The following is a 19536-nucleotide window of genomic DNA, read 5'->3' as shown; positions in this document are numbered from 1 at the left end:
TAATGAGCCTTGAGTCACCCTTTGTACACATAGTGCGTATGTGTGTGTGTGTGTGTGTGTGTGTGTGCTGGTGAATGGGCATGTGGATATGTGCATGAATTGACTGGGTTCCATCTGTTCTTCCATATAAACTATTCACCAACACTAACCTGCAGAGTCTTCACGTTGGACAGTGTGAATGTGTTTTAACCACTTGCAGTTGCACCATAATTCTTCCATAATCAATCTCTCTGTTCTGTTCTTCTCTCACCTCCTTACGCCACTGTTTCCACATCCCTTCCTGCTCCTTCCAATCCTTCCTTCTGCTCCTATAGCTCCCTTCGGTCTGTGCAGATTTGACTCGATTTCATTTCACACATGCCAGCTTGTTTGTGTGATTAAAGTAGATTCTCCTTACTTAAAAGCATTTGTGTATTATGACTGTTTCTCATTTTGAAATGTCGCTTCCTATATGGTTAAGGGACATTGTATGACTGCAACGAAGGGGGACAAAACGGCCACATATTTAACAGCAAATATGTGCAAGTTCCTTCCCTCCACTTCCCGTCAATCCTCCTTCCCTTTTCCCCTCAGTTCAACAAAAGTGCCAAGTCTGCAGCATGCTTCGACCACCTGGTGCAGGCCAACGAGAGGAATAAGAAGATCCTGAAAGAAGCTGTGCAGAAGATCAAAGCAGAAGGGATCACCAACTACACCAGCGGCTTCGAGCTGGCGTTTGGCCAGCTCGCACAGGTGTGAATTTATTTAAGCCCACTTTGTTTCTAAGTGGAATTATAAAAATAAGAAAAGTTGGAGGATCTGACAGCTCAAAGAGTGAGTATGTGTCGACCTCTTCTGGTCGTTTTTAATGTTGCACGTCCATCAGAGAGCTTTCTGCCCTGCAGCTGCCTTTTACTCTTTTTTTTATCCTTTATTTATGTATTTATTCTGTGTCAACCAGATGAACGTCGCGAGGGCCGACTGTAACAAGATCATCATGCTGTTCACTGATGGAGGGGAGGAGAGGGCAGAGGAGATCTTTCAAAAATTCAACCAAAAGCAAGCGGTACTGTGCTAAAACCGGTTCTGTAGAAATGAGTAGAGTTGCTTTTTGTTATTGTGATGTATCTAGTTTTTAAATAAAGTTTTTGATGGGTAACTAGTTTTTCCTCACCTTCCTCCATAGGTGCGCATCTTCACATTTTCAGTAGGTCAACACAGCTACGACAAAGGACCGATAAAGTGGATGGCCTGCGCTAACAAAGGTAAAAGCTTGCATTACAGATCCACTTACAAAAGATTAAAGATTTACATGGGAGTTATTTTGTTAACTGATCTGGAGGTCATTAGGCATAAAAAAGCCTCCTGACTAAAAGAAGAAACCAGTGTTGTGTGAAGGTACTACTTTATGTTGCAGCTTTAGGCCATTACTGCAGTCAATTCTTATTTCTTTGCTGGAATAATGCAATTTCACAAGAATTTTATTATATTTTTGCACTAACACTACCATCCTCAGAGATGTGTGGAAAAAATTAAACAAATCGTTCAAATTTTGGGCTTTTTGCATCAAACGAAAGGTTTCAGACCTAAAGGATTAACCTCAGAAGATGAGCAGCATTTTAAGGCTATTTTCTTGAGACAGAAAAAAGCTGAATTAAGTACTGATGCAGGAGCTGAGAAAGACTGTGGACTTTCTGTTGAATCATTTACTGTTCACCTAAACTTTATTGGAAATTATCTATATGAAAAACAACTGTCAGCAAGTCGTTTGTAAGGAAAATAAATGACACACGAACAGGAATGAAAATCTGTGGCAAACAGTTTTATGTTATAATCAGTCCTCAACATCCGAGGACAAAATGCAGAAAGTTCTTCAAGAAACATGGAAAACTATTTCTGTACACTGCTTAAAGAAATTATGGGAAAAAAGCAAGTTAAAAACCAGAGGTGTATGAAGTAAAAATAAAGTAGAAGTCCTACCATGTTTTTGGATCTAACAGTGCATTTAGAACAAGTGTTTTCACTAAAAGGCTCATCTACCTGCAGTAGAGTTAAGCTGATTGAATTCACCTGGTTTAGTCACTGGTTGGAGAGCCCTGCCGGACAGGACTTGTACTTTCTACTCCTATTATACACCTCTGTTAAAAACCAACAACAAGTAAAAGATTGCCTTCCGACTGTGTTCGGCTCCTTTTACAAATTCTCTTTTGCCTTGTCGACTGAATCTTCATTCATATTTAAATGTTTCAACAATTAGCTGCAAATTTTCTTTCTTTTTATGACAATATAAAGAGTTCTGCTCAATTCTGTACAACTTCAGGCAGGCAGCACAAATTGTATTACTGTCATACGATCAGAAAACAACCAAGAAACTTTCTTTAACTACATCAACTCATTTTAATGTCTTATTTTGAGCTTTTTTGTCATAATAACCTGATTTCACTGTCTCAGGTTATTACTATGAGATCCCATCAATAGGTGCCATTCGGATAAACACTCAGGTAAACACACATTCAGTGATGATCATCCCTGCTGCCTCTTTTCTTGTGTTTTGCGCCCTCTTGTGGTGAAACGGCTGACAGGCAGGCTGTAAAATATGTTAAAAAGTCTTTTTTTTATCCTCTTGCCAGGAATACTTGGATATTTTGGGTCGACCTATGGTCAGATTTGACAAAAAGGCCAAACAGGTTCAATGGACCAATGTCTACCCAGATGCACTGGTATGCATGTCATATGGTTCAACTGGCTTGTGTTTTGTGATATTTACATTATTACTCTGTTGAAAGACCAAACTTTGAGAAGTAAATAACGGCACTGTTGGTTTTTTCTTGTCATACTAAACATTTACTGCCCTGTTATGCTGTTAAACTCAACTGTGTCTGAGGACTGTTTGCAATCATGCAAAAAAAAAATTTCTTTTATTTTATTTCTAGGCAGCAGTGATAAGATAAGACAGATGAAGGAAGTTTTACATGTTAATATTTTTTTACTAAGAGACTTTAGAGGGCTTTTTTTCTTTAAATCAGAGAATGTTTTAGTGATAAATTGAACAATATCAGTCTTAGTTTCTCTGCTGAATTAATCCCATATTTAAATTATAGCTGAGATATTGTTTGTCCAATCTTTCAGGAGCTCGGCCTTGTGATCACAGGAACTCTGCCCGTCTTCAACAAGACAGGCCCACAGGTATGCAAACATTTTGCATTCTCACTTTACTTCTTGTCTGCTTTTGTGCGATTTTCTTTCACCAGATGCAGCAGTAACCTACCCTATATAGGAAATCATTACAGGTTATGTAAACATCACAGGATTCACTTCATTATTTCTTTGTATTTTCCCGTGAAATGGGAAAAATTCTTAATCTAAGTCAAGCACAACCTTAGACAAATGTCTAGTCTTTGTCACAGTACATTGAGAGCTGCTAGAATTTGTTGATGCTCAGCCCTCATGCCATCCTGGCATATTGTTTCTGTTTTCTGGGATCATTGTCCTGTGACATTACACAAAATTAGCCAAGATTTAGCTGTCAAACAACTCCTGAGGTCCTGTACCTGCAAAACAATACCAAATCAGCATCACCACGTTCAACTTTTGCTATGGGGTGTTTAAACTGACACACTCCATTTGGTTTTTGGCCATCGGGCACAAACATCTCCACACCAAAAAAGTCAAGTTTTGTTTTTTGTTTTTTTTTGCAAAGAGATATCCAGATTTCCAGAAGTCTTGCTGTATTTTTAGATGCAAGTCTACAAACTTAAGTCCTGCCATGTTCTCTTTAAGAGAAGAGGCTTTCTTCTGGCCTCTTCTTGTTACAAGCGAGCCATACTTGTTAAGTCTCACTCTGGTTTCCTTCCCATTAACTTCAACATCAGCACTAACTGAGGCCTGGAGAATCTGAGGTGCAATCATTTGGGTTGTTTTAGCTATTCCTCGGAGCATTGTACAGTCTGACCCTGGGCCGTACTTGCTGGAACAGACACTGCTGAAAATTGGCAACTGCTACAATGTTTTCCAATTGGGAATAATCTTCCTCCCTGTTGAATGATGGACTCCAAACTGTTTGGAAATGGCCTGATAACCCTTCCCAGACTGATGAGTATCAGCAACGTCTCTACTTTGGCCCAGTATATAAAAAGATTAAATTAAAGAAGGTTGCACTTTCTTCTAAATATACACCCAGTTGGTAACGTTTCTTCTTTCTCATTTTCTTCTGTGTTGGATGAGTTTTTATTTTTTCTGTGTTGTTCTTTTTAAAGTTCATTAAATGTGAGTCATCTAGTCAGGCATGAAGGTATATGCTGCCATCCATAGATATTATCTCCCCAACAAGTTTAAAACAGATGCAGCCCCATATCATCACACTCCCATCTCTGTGCATTGATATTATAGGCCTGTCCAGTTCCATAACAAGTATGCAGGGGCTCATCAAAGCAAGTGAAGAATATACATATTTATATCTAGTTTTTCTGACAACATCAGTAGGAATTAATCTCTTTTTAAATCTAAGCTGTAAAAAGATTGTCTTATAGATCTGCGCTGCAAGTTTTTGCGTTGACTCCTCTCTTTTCAAATTAAATCATGCATAATTTAATCATTTGCCATTTTAGTTTTGTAACACATCAGTTTTATATTGTGAATGTTATCTGTGCTTATTCCCATGTTGCCTCCTTGTGTCTCCCATTGCTTCCATCATGTCTGCTTTTGCTCCAATGACTAAATTGACTGTATTTCTGACACATTGACCCTGTGAGAGAATTTCACCGTGTGGTTTTTGGAACATGTTATAATGTTTGCCAGACCAAAAACATAAACATCCAACATGAATGCGCTCTACTATTGTCCCATCTTTAGCTTTTATCCTCTGCTTTTTAGTGGTTTTTCTTCATATCCTCTGTTGACGCTAAGGTCCCCCCACCCCCCCCCAAAAAAAAAGCTCTCCACATGAGAGAATCTAGGATGTCATACTGCAGAAATCAAAAAGAAATCAATCCTGCAGATCAGTGAGAAACGACCCGGTAGCTAAGTGCTTCAAGATGAGTTTACATGTCTACCTCGAAGGACTCCGGCCTATCTCCAGCTCGACTGAAAGAAAGCTTGTGAATGCTTTGTCAGTGACTCACCGCAGCACACGGAGCTTTGGGGAATGAAACTGTCCAGATTTTGAGTGGAACCATTTCCTTGAAATCCTTCAGAATGTGCAGAGGGACTTGACTCATCCAGGAAGAACAACGAGAATCATGAGACAGTCTTGCACTTACTCTTAGTGTCCCTGACTTTTATGATTGTCTCACGGTTTCCTCTTAGAAGTCTCAAAACCAGCTTATCTTGGGGGTTATGGCTGTAGATGTCTCCCTGGAAGATATCAAGAAAATGACTCCTCGGTTTACAGTAAGAAAACACTTTGAATACCTGGATGCAACAATTAGTGCCCAAGCTTTTCATTCCTCCTCAGACATTTGTTTGTTTGTTTTTTTTAGTTTGGACCAAATGGCTACTACTTTGCTATGGATCCAAATGGATATGTGGTGCTTCACCCTAATCTTCAGCCAGTGGTAAGACAAGACACACATTTCCTTTATTTTTTCTTGTAACTGACTGTCCAGGCTAAATTAAAGCCAGGCAAAGAAAGAGTCCTTCATTTCTCACTTAGATTTAAAAGCAGTTTTTCTCCCGTGTTTATGAAGTGGTGAAAACACTAAAATACATAAAGAGTTGGTTTTACCATTTAGAAAACAAGTATTAGTTTTCTGTGAAAGACCAAAGGAGGTGAAACAGAATATTGAGCTTAGCAACTCGTGCCGTGAATGGTCAGCCTTCAGGTTTTTTGCAACAAGCAACATGGCTAAATCCGCTCAGACAGCGTGCAACAATGAGCCATGCTTGCTCCAACTTTTAGCTCCACTTATCCTCTGCTTACTTCACACATACAGTAGTTATTGTTGTTTAATATCCCATTTCTGTTTAAATTATTGAGGATGACCTCAAATATGTCACATTTCATCAAGAATTTGGGGTTAAAAGTATTACAACTCTACCCACATTCTGCTGCCCATTTATACACTCAAACTTTGTCCCACTTACACAGCTAGAGCTCAGACCATTTCCACCAATTTTAAAAAATTTATGTGTCCACAATTCCTTCCAGATATCTCCCAAATTGTAATGGATTCTAAATTAAACTAAGATACTTTTGTCTAAATAAAAATACACAAAAATCTGCAAAAACTAGAGATGTTATTGGTCGATATCGACATTAAAATTCAATATCGGAAATTATTGGTATCTGATTTTTTTTTTTTTTTTTTGCGTCACCTGTGTGACCTTTTAATTTTGTTTGCTTTGTCGTTTTATATTCATGTTTGAGTCATTATCTAATTACTGTTTGAAATAAACAACAGCAACTTTACACAACATACACATATCATGTATCAAACTCTTCAGTCAAGTCTCCTCTAAGTCATAATAACTAAATATAAGAGATTACATGTATAGTTTTCCAGAGATTTATTTTTGTTTGGCACAACTTGCTCCAAAAATATCAGTATCGGTTCATATCGGTATTGGAAATTAAGAGTTGGACAAAATTGATATATTAGATATCGGTAAAAAAGTAAATATTGAATATCTCGAGCAAAAACATAACCTTCTTGGCGGATGTAAGAAGTCTCCTGCTACAACTACAGTCTAAATATGTAGCGTATTCCAGAGGCCCTGAAACACTGCGTCAAGTCAGGGTGGAAAAAAGATTCGACACACAAAACAAATTATTTGAATGAAGCTGCGAATAGGAAACAAAGCGATGCCAAACTGTGCTCCCAAACAAAGAATTTTGGTGAATTAAAGCTTGTCGGGAAGCTTTTATTGCGTTTCAGTAACACCTGAAATTGTCTTCAGCTGTTGTAGTATGACCTTCTCCTCACTTCATCTTCTACTCAGCTGTGATATAAATGCAGAGGAATGCATAAGAATGGAGAGCGAGAGCAGCAAAACAACAGTCGACACCAGGAGGTGACCAACTCCGTGTCCTGCACGTGTTCGTAGTTTCCCTGCTGCAACATACCTCACTCAAATCAATGGGTAATTGGCAGCCTTATTCAGAGCTTCACATTATTAAACTCTGCACAAGTCAGCTAATTAATTCTGGTGTGCAGCAGGTTTGTTGCAGCAGGGAAACTCCCAACACATGCAGGACTGCGGCTCTCTGGGACCAAAGTTGGCCACCCACTGGCTGAGACCGTCATGCTGAGCTGAGTAAAAACTAATGCACACTAATAAAATTATATAAGCCTTTAATTTGAAAATGGTAACAAATGATTAAAGGTGTGCTGCAAGTAATAATGCTAATCCTGTTTTCTGGTGGTGATCTCTGAAATTAATCTTTGTTACCGTATGTGTGAAGCCGTCTGATTCACCTTTCTTTGAAACTGTAATAAATACAAAATCGCCGACTAAACTTTTAACCAGACAGTCCACCCTGACCACACCCTTAGATCTTTTATTTTTTATCTATCCACTGATTGATTAGATTAGATTCTCTTGGCTGCATTAAAATTAACCCACATCATGTTATGGCTGATGACTGTAACAGATGTTAACAAGGAAAAAAAAAACGCTTTTCTTTCTGTTCCAGTTTCCTAAACACATGAGAGAGAAAAAGATTTAGATCAAATTTATTGTGTTTAAATCTGTGTTTTGCCTGTGGAAAAGGTTCAAACTATCATATGGTGGGATAAACATGGCATTACTCGATTATTTACAATCTTTTTAGAGTGAGAACAGACGGTGCTTTATGTTTTTTAAAGCCCATAAGAATTTCCTTCTTTGAGTTTAAGAAATATTCCATTATTGCATGTTAGAAAAATGTTGCTTTGCAGAGAAGTTGTTGTGCATATCAGACATGACATGTAAGTAATAAGATGCTCTTTGATTAGGAGTCTGGCGTAGCGTCCCTTCTTTCATTCCTGTGTTTTCCTAAATTGCTTTACTGGCTGTATTTGCATATTTGGCAGACTTTTGGCTTCTCTCTTTAATTTTTTTTACAAACCTCATAATCATCTGGTTGCCTGATGATGTTTATTTACTGGGTAAAATATCTTACCAAACTGTGAAAGATAGGCTCTCTGGTACATTGCATCTTATTTAGATTGGCTTTAGATTGGCTTCAGATAAATGATTGTTTTGGAGGCGAGGCTCTGTGAGTTAGAAGCCCAGCTCCGCACTCAGTTAGGGAAGCAGTTAGTCAGCAAGCCCCCATTAGCCAGTGCGGCGCTACCAGCCAGGGCAGCCATCCCGAGCCGTCCCTCAGCAGTTCCCACGCAGCCGGGAGCCGAGGCGGGCTGGACGACGGTCAGGCGGAAGCGTAGCCCCAAACCAAAACCCACTGGCCACCACCGACCTGTTCACGTTTCTAACAGATTTTCCCCGCTCGGTGACACACCCGCTGAGGCAGAAACCCTGATTATAGGTAGTTCCATAGTCAGAAACGTGGCTCTAGAGACACCGGGGACCATAGTCAAATGCATTCCTGGGGCCAGAGCGGGCGACGTCGAATCGTATTTGAAACTGCTGGCTAAGGCTAAACGTAAATACCGTAAGATTGTAATTCACGTCGGCGGTAACGACACCCGGTTACGCCAATCGGAGGTCACTAAAATTAATGTTGCTTCGGTGTGTAACTTTGCCAAGAGCATGTCGGACTCCGTAGTTTTCTCTGGTCCCTTGCCAAATTTCAGCAGCGATGACATGTTTAGCCGCATGTCATCCTTCAACCGCTGGTTGTCTAGGTGGTGTCCCGATAACAACGTGGGTTTTATAGATAATTGGAGCGCTTTTTGGGGAAAGCCTGGTCTTATTAGGAGAGATGGCATCCATCCCACGTTGGATGGAGCCGCTCTCTTATCTAGCAATATGGACTCTTTTATTAGTCAGCTAAATTGACAACTCAGGGTTGGGACCAGGAGGCAGAATTGTAGTCCTACACACTTTTCTGCTGCTTCCCACCTGCCGCCGCCCACCCAAAACCCCATTCCGACCTTATACAACTTCCCAGCAGTAAGAATTAAACAACACAAAAACACTTCTGTGGTTAATCGTGAAAACCTCATAAAAATAAAAACAATGGATCTAATAAAATCTGAAAATAAGACAATAAAGTGTGGCCTACTGAATATTAGATCCCTCCCAAATAAGTCTTTATTAGTCAATGACTTGATAGGTGATCACCACATTGATTTATTCTGTCTTACGGAAACCTGGTTACAGCAAGAGGATTATGTTAGTATTAATGAAGCTACGCCAGCTAACTATTTAAACTTTCACATTCCTAGAACTACAGGCAGAGGAGGAGGTGTTGCAGCTATCTTTAAGTCAGAATTTTTAATTAATCCTACGCACAGAACTAACTATAAATCCTTTGAATTCCTGACATTAAATTTATCTCATCCAAAATGGAATTCAGAGAAACCGCTCCTTTTAGCATTAGTGTATCGCCCACCTGGACCTTACTCCGAGTTTCTGACCGAATTCTCTGATCTCTTGTCTGAGTTAGTGCTGACTACTGATAAGGTCATTGTACTAGGTGATTTTAATATTCATGTTGACGATGAAAATGATAGTTTAAACATTTCCTTTAGCTCTATTCTAAACTCAATTGGGTTTTCACAAAATGTCAATGGAGCCACTCACTCTCATGGTCATACTCTTGATCTTGTTCTAACATATGGTATTGAGACTGATAAGCTCAAAGTATTTCCTCAAAACCCTGTCTTGTCCGATCACTTCTTATTAACCTTTGAATTCACTTTATTTGATTACTCACTGACCAAAAATAAATTCTACTATAGTAGATGTTTATCAGACAATAATATTACAAAATTTAAACAATCAATTGAATCAATTTTTTCACATCTACCATGTGTTAGCATGACTGAGAGTCCCCCTTTAAGCTTTACTCCCACTCAGATTGATCAACATGCTGATACTATAACAGCTTCAATGCGTACAACCTTGGATAATGTTGCTCCCCTAAAGAAGAAGAAATTAGGTAAGATTATGAAGGCTCCCTGGTTTAATTCCCAGCTTCGAGTTCTAAAACAGGCATCAAGGCGTTTGGAAAACAGATGGCGTTCATCAGGACTAGAGGAGTCTCGCTTAACCTGGAAAGAAAGTTTAATCGTATACAAAAAAGCCTTACGTACGGCAAGAACAGCTTATTATTCATCATTGATAGAGGAAAACAAAAACAACCCTCGGTTTCTTTTCAGCACTGTAGCCAGGCTTACTAGGAGCCAGAGCGCTGTGGAGCCATGTATTCCTTTCTCACTTAGCTGTGATGATTTCATGTATTTTTTCAGGAATAAAATTGACACTATTAGAGATCAAATTCACAATACTCATCCTTCTACCTATAATGTTGAGCCTGTTGTGGTCTCCGAAGCATCCTTAGAACCAGGATCTGACTTGTGTCTAAATAGTTTCTGTCCTGTCCAACCCTCTGAATTAACTAAAATAATCATCTAAACCATCCACCTGTATCTTAGACCCTCTCCCAACGAGCCTCTTTAAGGACATTTTCCCTTTAATTAATACATCACTACTAAATCTTATCAATATGTCATTAGTGACAGGATATGTATCACAATCATTTAAAACTGCTGTAATCAAGCCTTTACTTAAAAAGCAATCTCTGGATCCAGAGGTGATAGCAAATTATAGACCTATATCTAATCTCCCGTTTATGTCCAAAATTCTGGAGAAAATAGTTTCCGCTCAGCTACATGCCCACCTGAGCAGTAATAATTTATGCGAGGAGTTTCAGTCAGGATTTAGAGCTCATCATAGCACTGAGACAGCATTGGTGAAAGTTACTAATGACCTTCTTATGGCCTCAGACAAAGGACTTGTGTCCGTACTTATCTTGCTTGATCTTAGTGCTGCATTTGATACAGTCGATCATAACATTCTGTTACAAAGACTAGAACAGGTGATTGGAATTACAGGTACAGCGTTAAGCTGGTTTAAATCATATTTATCTGATAGACTTCAATTCGTTCATGTAAATGACAAGTCCTCCTCCCAAACTACAGTAAGTCATGGAGTTCCTCAAGGTTCTGTACTTGGACCAATACTCTTCACGCTATATATGCTCCCTTTAGGCAAAATTATTAGACAGCATGGAATAAACTTTCATTGTTATGCAGATGATACTCAACTATACTTATCCTTTAAACCAGATGAAACAAATCAGCCCAATAGGCTACAAAATTGTCTCATAGACATAAAGACTTGGATGTCTAGAAATTTTCTCCTCTTAAACTCAGATAAGACTGAAGTCATTCTCGTTGGATCTGAAAAACTCAGAGCTAAATTTTCCAGTTTTGTAATGAACCTGGATGGCATTACTTTAGCTTCCAGTGCTACAGTGAGAAACCTTGGAGTAATATTTGACCCTGACCTGTCCTTTGGCCCACATATTAAGCAGGTTACTAAAACAGCCTTCTTTCATTTACGTAATATAGCCAAAATTAGGGACATTCTGTCTCGGAGTGATGCAGAAAAACTGGTTCACGCTTTTGTTACTTTGAGACTAGATTACTGTAACTCTCTATTACTGGGCTGTCCTAAATATGCCCTGAAAAGCCTTCAGCTGATCCAGAATTCTGCAGCCAGAGTCCTGACCAGAACCAGCAGGAGAGATCATATTTCTCCAGTTTTAGCCTCTCTTCATTGGCTGCCTGTTGAATCTAGAATAGAATTTAAAATCCTTCTCCTTACATATAAAGCCCTCCATAACCAGGCACCACTATATATCAAAGACCTCATTGTACCTTATATACCAAGCAGAGTACTTTGTTCGCAGACTGCAGGCTTACTTGTGGTTCCTAGAGTCTCAAAGAGCCGAGCAGGAGGCAGAGCCTTTGGTTATCAGGCCCCTCTCCCAGTTAGTGTTAGGGAAGCAGACACCCTCCCCACCTTTAAGACTAGGCTGAAGACTTATCTTTTTGCTAAGTCCTATAGCTAGGGATGGTTAGCATCCCTTAGTTATGCTGCTATAGGTTTAGACTGCTGAGGGACATTTCCTGATACACTGAGCTTCTTTCTTTTTCTCTTTATCTCTTTCTTTTACCCCCCCCCCCCCCCCCCCAATAACAGTGTTGCATCATTAACATGTATGTCTCCTGTCTCAGCAGGTCTCCCTGGCCGGGAGTAGCAGTTCCTGTTGTCTGTTGTCTTTCTGTCCTCTTCCCCCCACACAGCAGAGGCAGATGGCTGCCTGTCCTGAGCCGGGTTCTGCCGGAGGTTTCCTTCCTGTTAAAAGGGAGTTTTTTCCTTCCCACTGTTGCCAGTGTGCTTGCTCAGGATGGGAGACTGAGTTGGACTCAACTCAATCTGTTGGTTTCCTTATATAGGCTATTATGAATTGGCCTTCATTATGTTTTCCCCTCTGTCTGTAAAGCGTCTTGAGATGGCATTGCCGGGATTTGACACTATATAAATAAAGTTGAATTGAAGTTGAATTGAAAAGTTACCAGATAGTTCATGTTTTCCTTTTTAAAACTTCAAAGGATCAAAATCTTTTCTTTCAGTCCACAGATGACGATTCATAGTTTATAATTCTGACTGAATGGTTGCATTTTCTACTCAGAATCCCACGTTTCACGACACGGTAACGCTAGACTTTCTGGATGCGGAGCTTGAAAATGACATCAAAGTGGAGGTTTGGAAGGAAAAAAAAAACAACTCAAACATACACGGATGCACAAGCTAAAATCACTCACACATTCATGGATTTTCTATTCATCTACACTCAACAGATACGAAAGCAAATGATCGATGGCAAATATGGGAGTCAAACAATAGATACGCTGGTGAAATCTCAAGACGAGGTAATCCTGTCTGTTTAAGCTGACTGTGACGTTATTTACTTATTATCTTTGATAGAAACTCTGCTTGTGTGCTAACAAACATGTTTCCCCCAAAGCGCTACATTGACCAGGGGCGGAGGATGTACACCTTTGCACCAGTGAAATCAACTGACTACAGGTAAAACTTTCATTACATAAACAATCTTGATTCAAGATACGATCCTCTGGTTTCATTATGTTGTTAAAAAAAGGTTTCAAGTCTCCATTTCAATTCCTTCATTAGCCTTTGACCATTCCCATAACGAGGAGCGGGGTTAGGGGGCAGCAGTTTGGGCTGAAGCCCTGGATATTTTCTGAAAAGCCCCGAATCTGAATTCTACGTTTGAAAGGGGGAAGTAACTTGCAATACCAGAGTCCAACAGAGGGGTCGCAGATGCGCAAAGGAACCTGCATACAGCCTGCCTGAGACTCCCCTGAAGAAGAAGCGCTTCAGCCGCCTGCATACTGCGCTTGCCTGAAATGCATTCATATTTGGAAGTTTTTTTTAGGCCAATAAGTACCATGACTGAATGATAAACACCACCAGCTTTGAGAAACAGCTGATGATTCTGGCTTTTTAATCTTCTTTGAAAAGTGTTCAATGTAACTCTGCTGGTGTGTTAAATGTTACCTTACCGTCTATAAAGTCATGAAATCTTCAATCCTAAATCCGCCGACAATGGAATTGGATGTTTTGTTTTCTTCAGTTATCGTTCCCATTGGTGTTTTTTTGTATTTTATATTTCTAAACTTGAGCAAGACAGGAAGTGAGGTCACTTTGCTTTAGGTCACTTCCTTCTGAGCTCCATTTTCTAGCAATGGGCAGCTATGTGCTCATCTGTTGCCATCCTTTACAGGTTGAGTAGTGGCGTTGTCTTTTCACACTTATCCTGATTAAACCATCCAACTCAACACATTGGACCACCCCTTAGAGTTTGGTTAGGAGAGTGTTTAGCTGTCTGTATAGCTGAGTCTACGTCCATGGGAGCGACACTTAGTGAAGACAGAACACCACCTCCAACTTTTAAATACATGAACTTTTACTGCATCAGCATGGTCGCATGGCCTCATGCTTTTCAAGATGCGTTCACTGTCTCCACTGCACATCTCGTGTTTTACAAGAATTCTTGGTAGAACTGATGAGAAGTTGGATCATTAACCGGTCATCTTTGAGGCTGTTTCTTCATTTTATATGTGCTCCAGAATAGGTCCAGATTAAGATTATTATTATTATTATTATTATTATTATTATTATTATTATTATTATTATTATTATTATTATTATTATTAATGATATTAATAATGATAATATTATTATTATTATTATTATTATTATTATTAATGATATTAATAATGATAATATTAATAATATTATTAATTTATTAATTAATAATAATAATTAATTATTTTTTATTATTATTATTGTTGTTGTTGTTGTTGTTGTTGTTGTTGTTGTTGTTGTTGTTGTTAATAATAATAATAATAATAATAAATAATAATGCATTTAATTTAAAAGCACCTTGCAAGTCACTCAAGGACACTGTACAATAAAAACAGGCATTAAAACAACTATAAGAAGCTTTACTGAATGTTGCCCATATCACTATTATATAGAAGTCTCCTCTTAAAAGTCGATCTGCAAACAGTACAAAGGTTAGCCAGCATGACAAAATCATTTACTAGTACTTTCCTCACTATAAACAGGGCTCTGGGGGGGCATTGTAATCAAATATGGTGTCATTCATCTGCCTCATTAAGTCAGTTTTATGTTCATTAAAGTTTGGAAAAATCTTTGACCCTGATCTCCGATTCCATGTTTTATAGAAACCGAGAGGGGACGTGGTTGAATGTTTTCTAAATACCGTTATATCAGGATCACAGGATGATTATCTCGTTATCACGGCATAACAGATTATTCAAACACAAGGTTGCAAGGGGGCTGGAGCTGTTCCTAACCCATCACAACCAACAGAGAGAGACAAACATTACATCAGACTCACGTTTCGTAAGAATCTTAAGACTCAAATCAGTCTAAGAGTTATGTGAACTAGGAGGGAGCCTGGAAAGAACCCTCACACACGCTGTGAACTTCACAGAGAAACCATGTGTTATTCATACAAATTTGAAAAATAAGCAATTATAATATACACTTTGATAAATTGCAGTGAATTTTACTGGGTGTACTCCAGATCCACCAGTTTACTGGACCTGCACGCTTTGGATGCAGCAGTCTGGTGCTGAAGCAACACTGCAGGGCAGTGGGAAAGGGGACTTAACTTCAACGTGGATGAGATCTTAGCCATTATTACTCTAACAACACCTCAGCCGGTGGGTCTGATGCCAGCTTGGCTTGATTGTACTGAGACGTCCCAGTACAGTCAAGCTGCAATGGACGTTAGATTGAGGAACATCCATAACTTCTCAGCTGATGTGGTTTTAATTCTATCAGGTCTGACAAAGGCACGTGTGTCGCTGTTATGTATTACCAATCACTCTATCACAGTATTACACATACACACAAAGACTGTGGCTCCTCCTCCTCCTCTTCTGTCACGGGTCAGTTTCATCAAAGAAATCAGCTGTAACACAATAATTACTTTCAGAGCCAATCTTAATCATCTCGTTATCTCGAGGAAAGAGAATTCTGTTTTCTTGGGATCACAAGAAAACTGTCCTCCTTCTCGAGATTATGACTAATTTAACTTGCTTTGTCAAGATAACATTAAAAAACAAGAATAATCTAGCCTGAACGTTCTCTGCCTCTCTAATGTTGGTAATTTTTCAGCCTTCTTAACCATCATTTTGAGTACTCTGTACATGTTTGACTCAGAATACTGCGATTTCGTACTCTTTGTGACCCTGTTAACTTTCCATTGACGCAGTCATTATGCACATTGTTCTCACACAAGTACATGTCACCTAAACAAGATTCAGTCTAGTAAGGGTTCATTTATTTGTTTTAGATTCTGAAAATGTCAAAGAGGGAAAATAAAGGTCAGAATAGTTACTTCCATGTTATTGGGAATGCAATATTCTTAAATTTATCATAGATCCTCTGCATGCAGATCATCTTCTTTACACATTTCTCCCCATTTGTTAGACAGATTGCAGATATTTTTCACTGACACATTCTGCAAAATATTTGTCATGAAGCCATTTCTTTCCCATTGATACTGGACCAGGTCTATGGTCCAGGATGAAGTCCAGATGCAGTTTAGAGTGATCAGTTGAGCCCATGAGAGAATAACACTCACACCCACGTTTTCTGTTTCCTCTGACTGAGAGCTTCGCAGTGGTGCCGCGATGTTGGGCTGATTTATCGTTCCCACAACCACAAGACAAAATGCTGTTTTTATTTATTTTTTTCATTCTTTCATTGTTTGTCTTTTCTCAGCCTGGCCCTGGTCCTTCCTGAGTACAGCATGCATTACATCAGCGCTACGATCGGTGACACAATCACTCAGGCAAAATGTAAGTTCCCTTCATCTGATTGTACCATTCTTGATTTTGTCTCACTTGGGTGCATTTGTGTCCCTTTTTCCAACACTAAACAAATACTTGTTGTAGGATAGTGACTGCTCACATTACATGCACCCCAGCTCATGGTTCCTATCCATCACTTGCAGCACCCCACAAGACATTAACGGTACAGCCACGTACGTTTACACCAGACCTGTAAACACTCTCAGCTGTGGCGCTGTTTAAAGTTTTTTGTCACCAGACAGCGAGACAATTGGCTCTGGTTTCACACATAGCCAAGTATGTCAGGTCGTGTATGTTCTTCTGTAAGTAGATATATGTGTGTTCACGCCCAGTCCTATTGGCTGATACACATTGGATCAGGGAGTTCAAATGTGTGGCTCATCTCAAATCTCTTTAAGGTTCTGTCCTCTCGCTATCATAAAAGATAACATTTCATAGTGTTGCTTAAAGGATGGATTTATTGTGTGTGGGTATGTGCGTGCATTTGTTGCATTAAGAACTGTCTTTAAACAACTTTAACCCTTTCATGCATTGTGGCCATATAGTGGGCTTTTTTTCAACAAGCTTTTTTCTTGCATATTTATGAATGAGGATGGTATTTTTGTTTAAAAAAAAAACAAAAAAAAACACTACAGTGGATGTTAGTGAGTTATCCAATATGTTTCCACTCAGCAGAGAATAAATAAATATATATTATTGAACATGATGTAATTACACAAGTTTGCCTTTGCGATAAATAGGGAAAAAAATGATACAGCTATATTTTATAAACAATTTAAATAATATAATTATGATTGTATATTATTTTATAAATATTTTATAGAACACATTAAAATAAATAATGAATCATCATCATCATCACTAACAAACAAAAAAGTATCATTGCATATGTCTGTAGAGGTAAAGTACTGTATTTAAATAAAATGTTGCATTTTTTTTCCCATTTGTTCATACATTTAAGGGTTAAATGCTATGACATATTATTCAGAAACTTCTTTTATGTGTTGTTGTTTCTTTGGAATTTTATCAACTGAGTTGCAACCAGTTTGAAAATGTTTCTTTAAGGGTATTTACAGGTTGTATCTGATATTCCCATTTGACACTTTGCAATAACTTGAATATATATGAAAATTAAAAATGGTCATCATCAGTCAGCATCATCTAAATGATGGTGTGTTTTGCTCCAAAACCCATGATTCTTTTTCTTTCCATGTCAGACCACCTTGTTTAAGTCCAGTGTTATAACTACTTATTTAAACTACAGTGATGTTATTTAGGTCTGGTTCCTCTGACTGGATTGTGATACCGAGTGGATAACTAGAAAAACTGCCAAGGTAACAATCCCTGGTTTCAGTTCACACTAAGCATTTTTCATTAAAAGGATGTCTCAAAGGCATGTAAATGGTCCTGTAGATATGTTGTCTAAATTATGATTAAATTTTAGGTCAAATTTGGTATAAAAGTGGAATTTGCAAAGGCATTGGTTTAACATTTGCATTACACCTAAATCATAGTAAATCAAACTTTATTTATGTATTTAATAACCAATATTATGATGTCCAAGGAAAGTTACTGTCAACAAGAAGTCAATGAAGTTTTACTTTTATTTTTAATTTATAAATCACACATTAAATGTGCAGAGACTGTGTTGCTGTTCATCACAATTCATCTGCTTTATGATGACGTTGGTAAATATATCTTCATATTATTTTTTATGGTCTATTTTCAACAAACAAATGGATAAACTGAAATTGTACAACATATAAGTTGTGTATATATGCTATATCTGATAAAAAAAAAGTCACAGGTGAGGGTTAAATCAACATTTCAGTCAAATAGTCTAAAAAGACATAAATGAACCATTTAACTCTGATTTTTGTGTCTTTTCAGTTAATAAAAAAAAATGCAGTTGGAGAAAAGCAGCAGCCTTTCTGGATTTGTGTGAATGCTTTGTTAATTTGTTGTTTATTTGTTACAAGGTAGATTTTTAACATGTTATTTAAAGATTTCAGTTACATAGTTTCAGTTATTAATGCAATACAAGTATAAAAAAAAGACATTAAGCTATTTTCTTTTTTTTTTTGTTACCATTTCCCAAAAATACAGGGATTTCTTAAGTTTTTAAAAAAAAAAAAAAAATTATTGTTTGTTTGTTTTTTTATTTTACAGACTACAAAAGAAATCAAAACATTAGCCATTGTACTATTAAAATATCATTATTCTGGCAAATTTATCCTGTATTTACGTCCAGGTCTCTCAGCCTCTGGGACGTTCTTTAGATATCTAATCATAAATGCTTAGAATATGTTTTCCATCTCTCTATAAATGTTTGTGATTAAAGAAACCCGAGCAAAACAAAATTCAACTTATACCTGAACTTTAAAATTCATTTAAAAGGAACAAAGTTCCCATATTGTGGTTAAAATGTGAAAAACCTCCACCTCAATGCATGCACCTAAAGTTTGACCTTCTGTATTTTCCCCTTGTGCTTTAACTCTGTTTACTACTGCGTATACAATATTTTTATTCAACGCCTAATTGAATAAAATATTGTGTAACCCTTTTGGCTTGTTTCCTTTTCACATCCCTCCTGTTTTGGACCCTCTGCAGCATATTTGGGCAAGTATTCTCCTTCTGTCCTTTACCTCACAACCACCTGTCTTCTTTAAACTGTCACAGCACCGACACTCTTTGGATGTAACATGGTGTCTAACATGGTTCACCCTGTGTGGCATTGCAGACTCACAAACCCTGAAGCATTTGTTCTTATTACTGTTTTTCCTCAATTACTGTCTTCTGATTAATAATGACAACTTAGTTAGGGTGAATCAAGCTGGCCATTTGTTCTCAGAAGCAGCGCTTCGCATGCAATGCGTGCCACCAGTTCAACGCAGACTGTGTGTATGTCTGAGTGCATGCGCGTATTACCCCCTCCCACCTGTTCCAGTGGGCTTCAGATGTGGTTTTGGCACCAGCCCACTGCAGCAGGAAGAACAGAGGAACAGGATGTTTGCATTATTTAAAGGTGAAGCCATAAAGGAGAAAGCTGTGAGTCTTTACCCAAAAACATGAGTTGGTGTGCTTCTTTGTTTTTCTTCAGTTTTCTCTTTTTTGACTCACTCTGAGTTTAACAACCTTGTTAAATAACTCCTAATGAAAGACAGCGTTCCTC

The 19536-nt window shown here is 38.2% G+C and overlaps 1 protein-coding gene across 1 annotated transcript in view; it reads left to right on the top strand.

Annotated features, from left to right (window-relative positions):
• LOC306773218 (voltage-dependent calcium channel subunit alpha-2/delta-1-like) overlaps positions 1–19536 on the top strand; it is a 127521-nt gene that overhangs the window by 81250 nt on the left and 26735 nt on the right. Inside the window, exons 11-22 of the mRNA XM_079262973.1 lie at positions 574–732; positions 941–1045; positions 1166–1244; positions 2431–2480; positions 2610–2699; positions 3109–3165; positions 5284–5367; positions 5457–5531; positions 12623–12694; positions 12792–12863; positions 12959–13020; positions 16276–16373. Of these exons, the coding sequence (XP_079119099.1) occupies positions 574–732; positions 941–1045; positions 1166–1244; positions 2431–2480; positions 2610–2699; positions 3109–3165; positions 5284–5367; positions 5457–5531; positions 12623–12694; positions 12792–12863; positions 12959–13020; positions 16276–16373 (1003 nt within the window). The remainder of the gene's footprint in view (positions 1–573; positions 733–940; positions 1046–1165; positions 1245–2430; positions 2481–2609; positions 2700–3108; positions 3166–5283; positions 5368–5456; positions 5532–12622; positions 12695–12791; positions 12864–12958; positions 13021–16275; positions 16374–19536) is intronic.

The sequence above is a fragment of the Telmatherina bonti genome (assembly GCF_933228915.1).
Source record: "Telmatherina bonti genome assembly, chromosome: 23".
NCBI classification, from domain to species: Eukaryota; Metazoa; Chordata; class Actinopteri; order Atheriniformes; family Telmatherinidae; genus Telmatherina; species Telmatherina bonti.
Note: the sequence above shows the minus strand (reverse complement) of the source record. Positions and strands in the feature narration are given on the sequence as shown.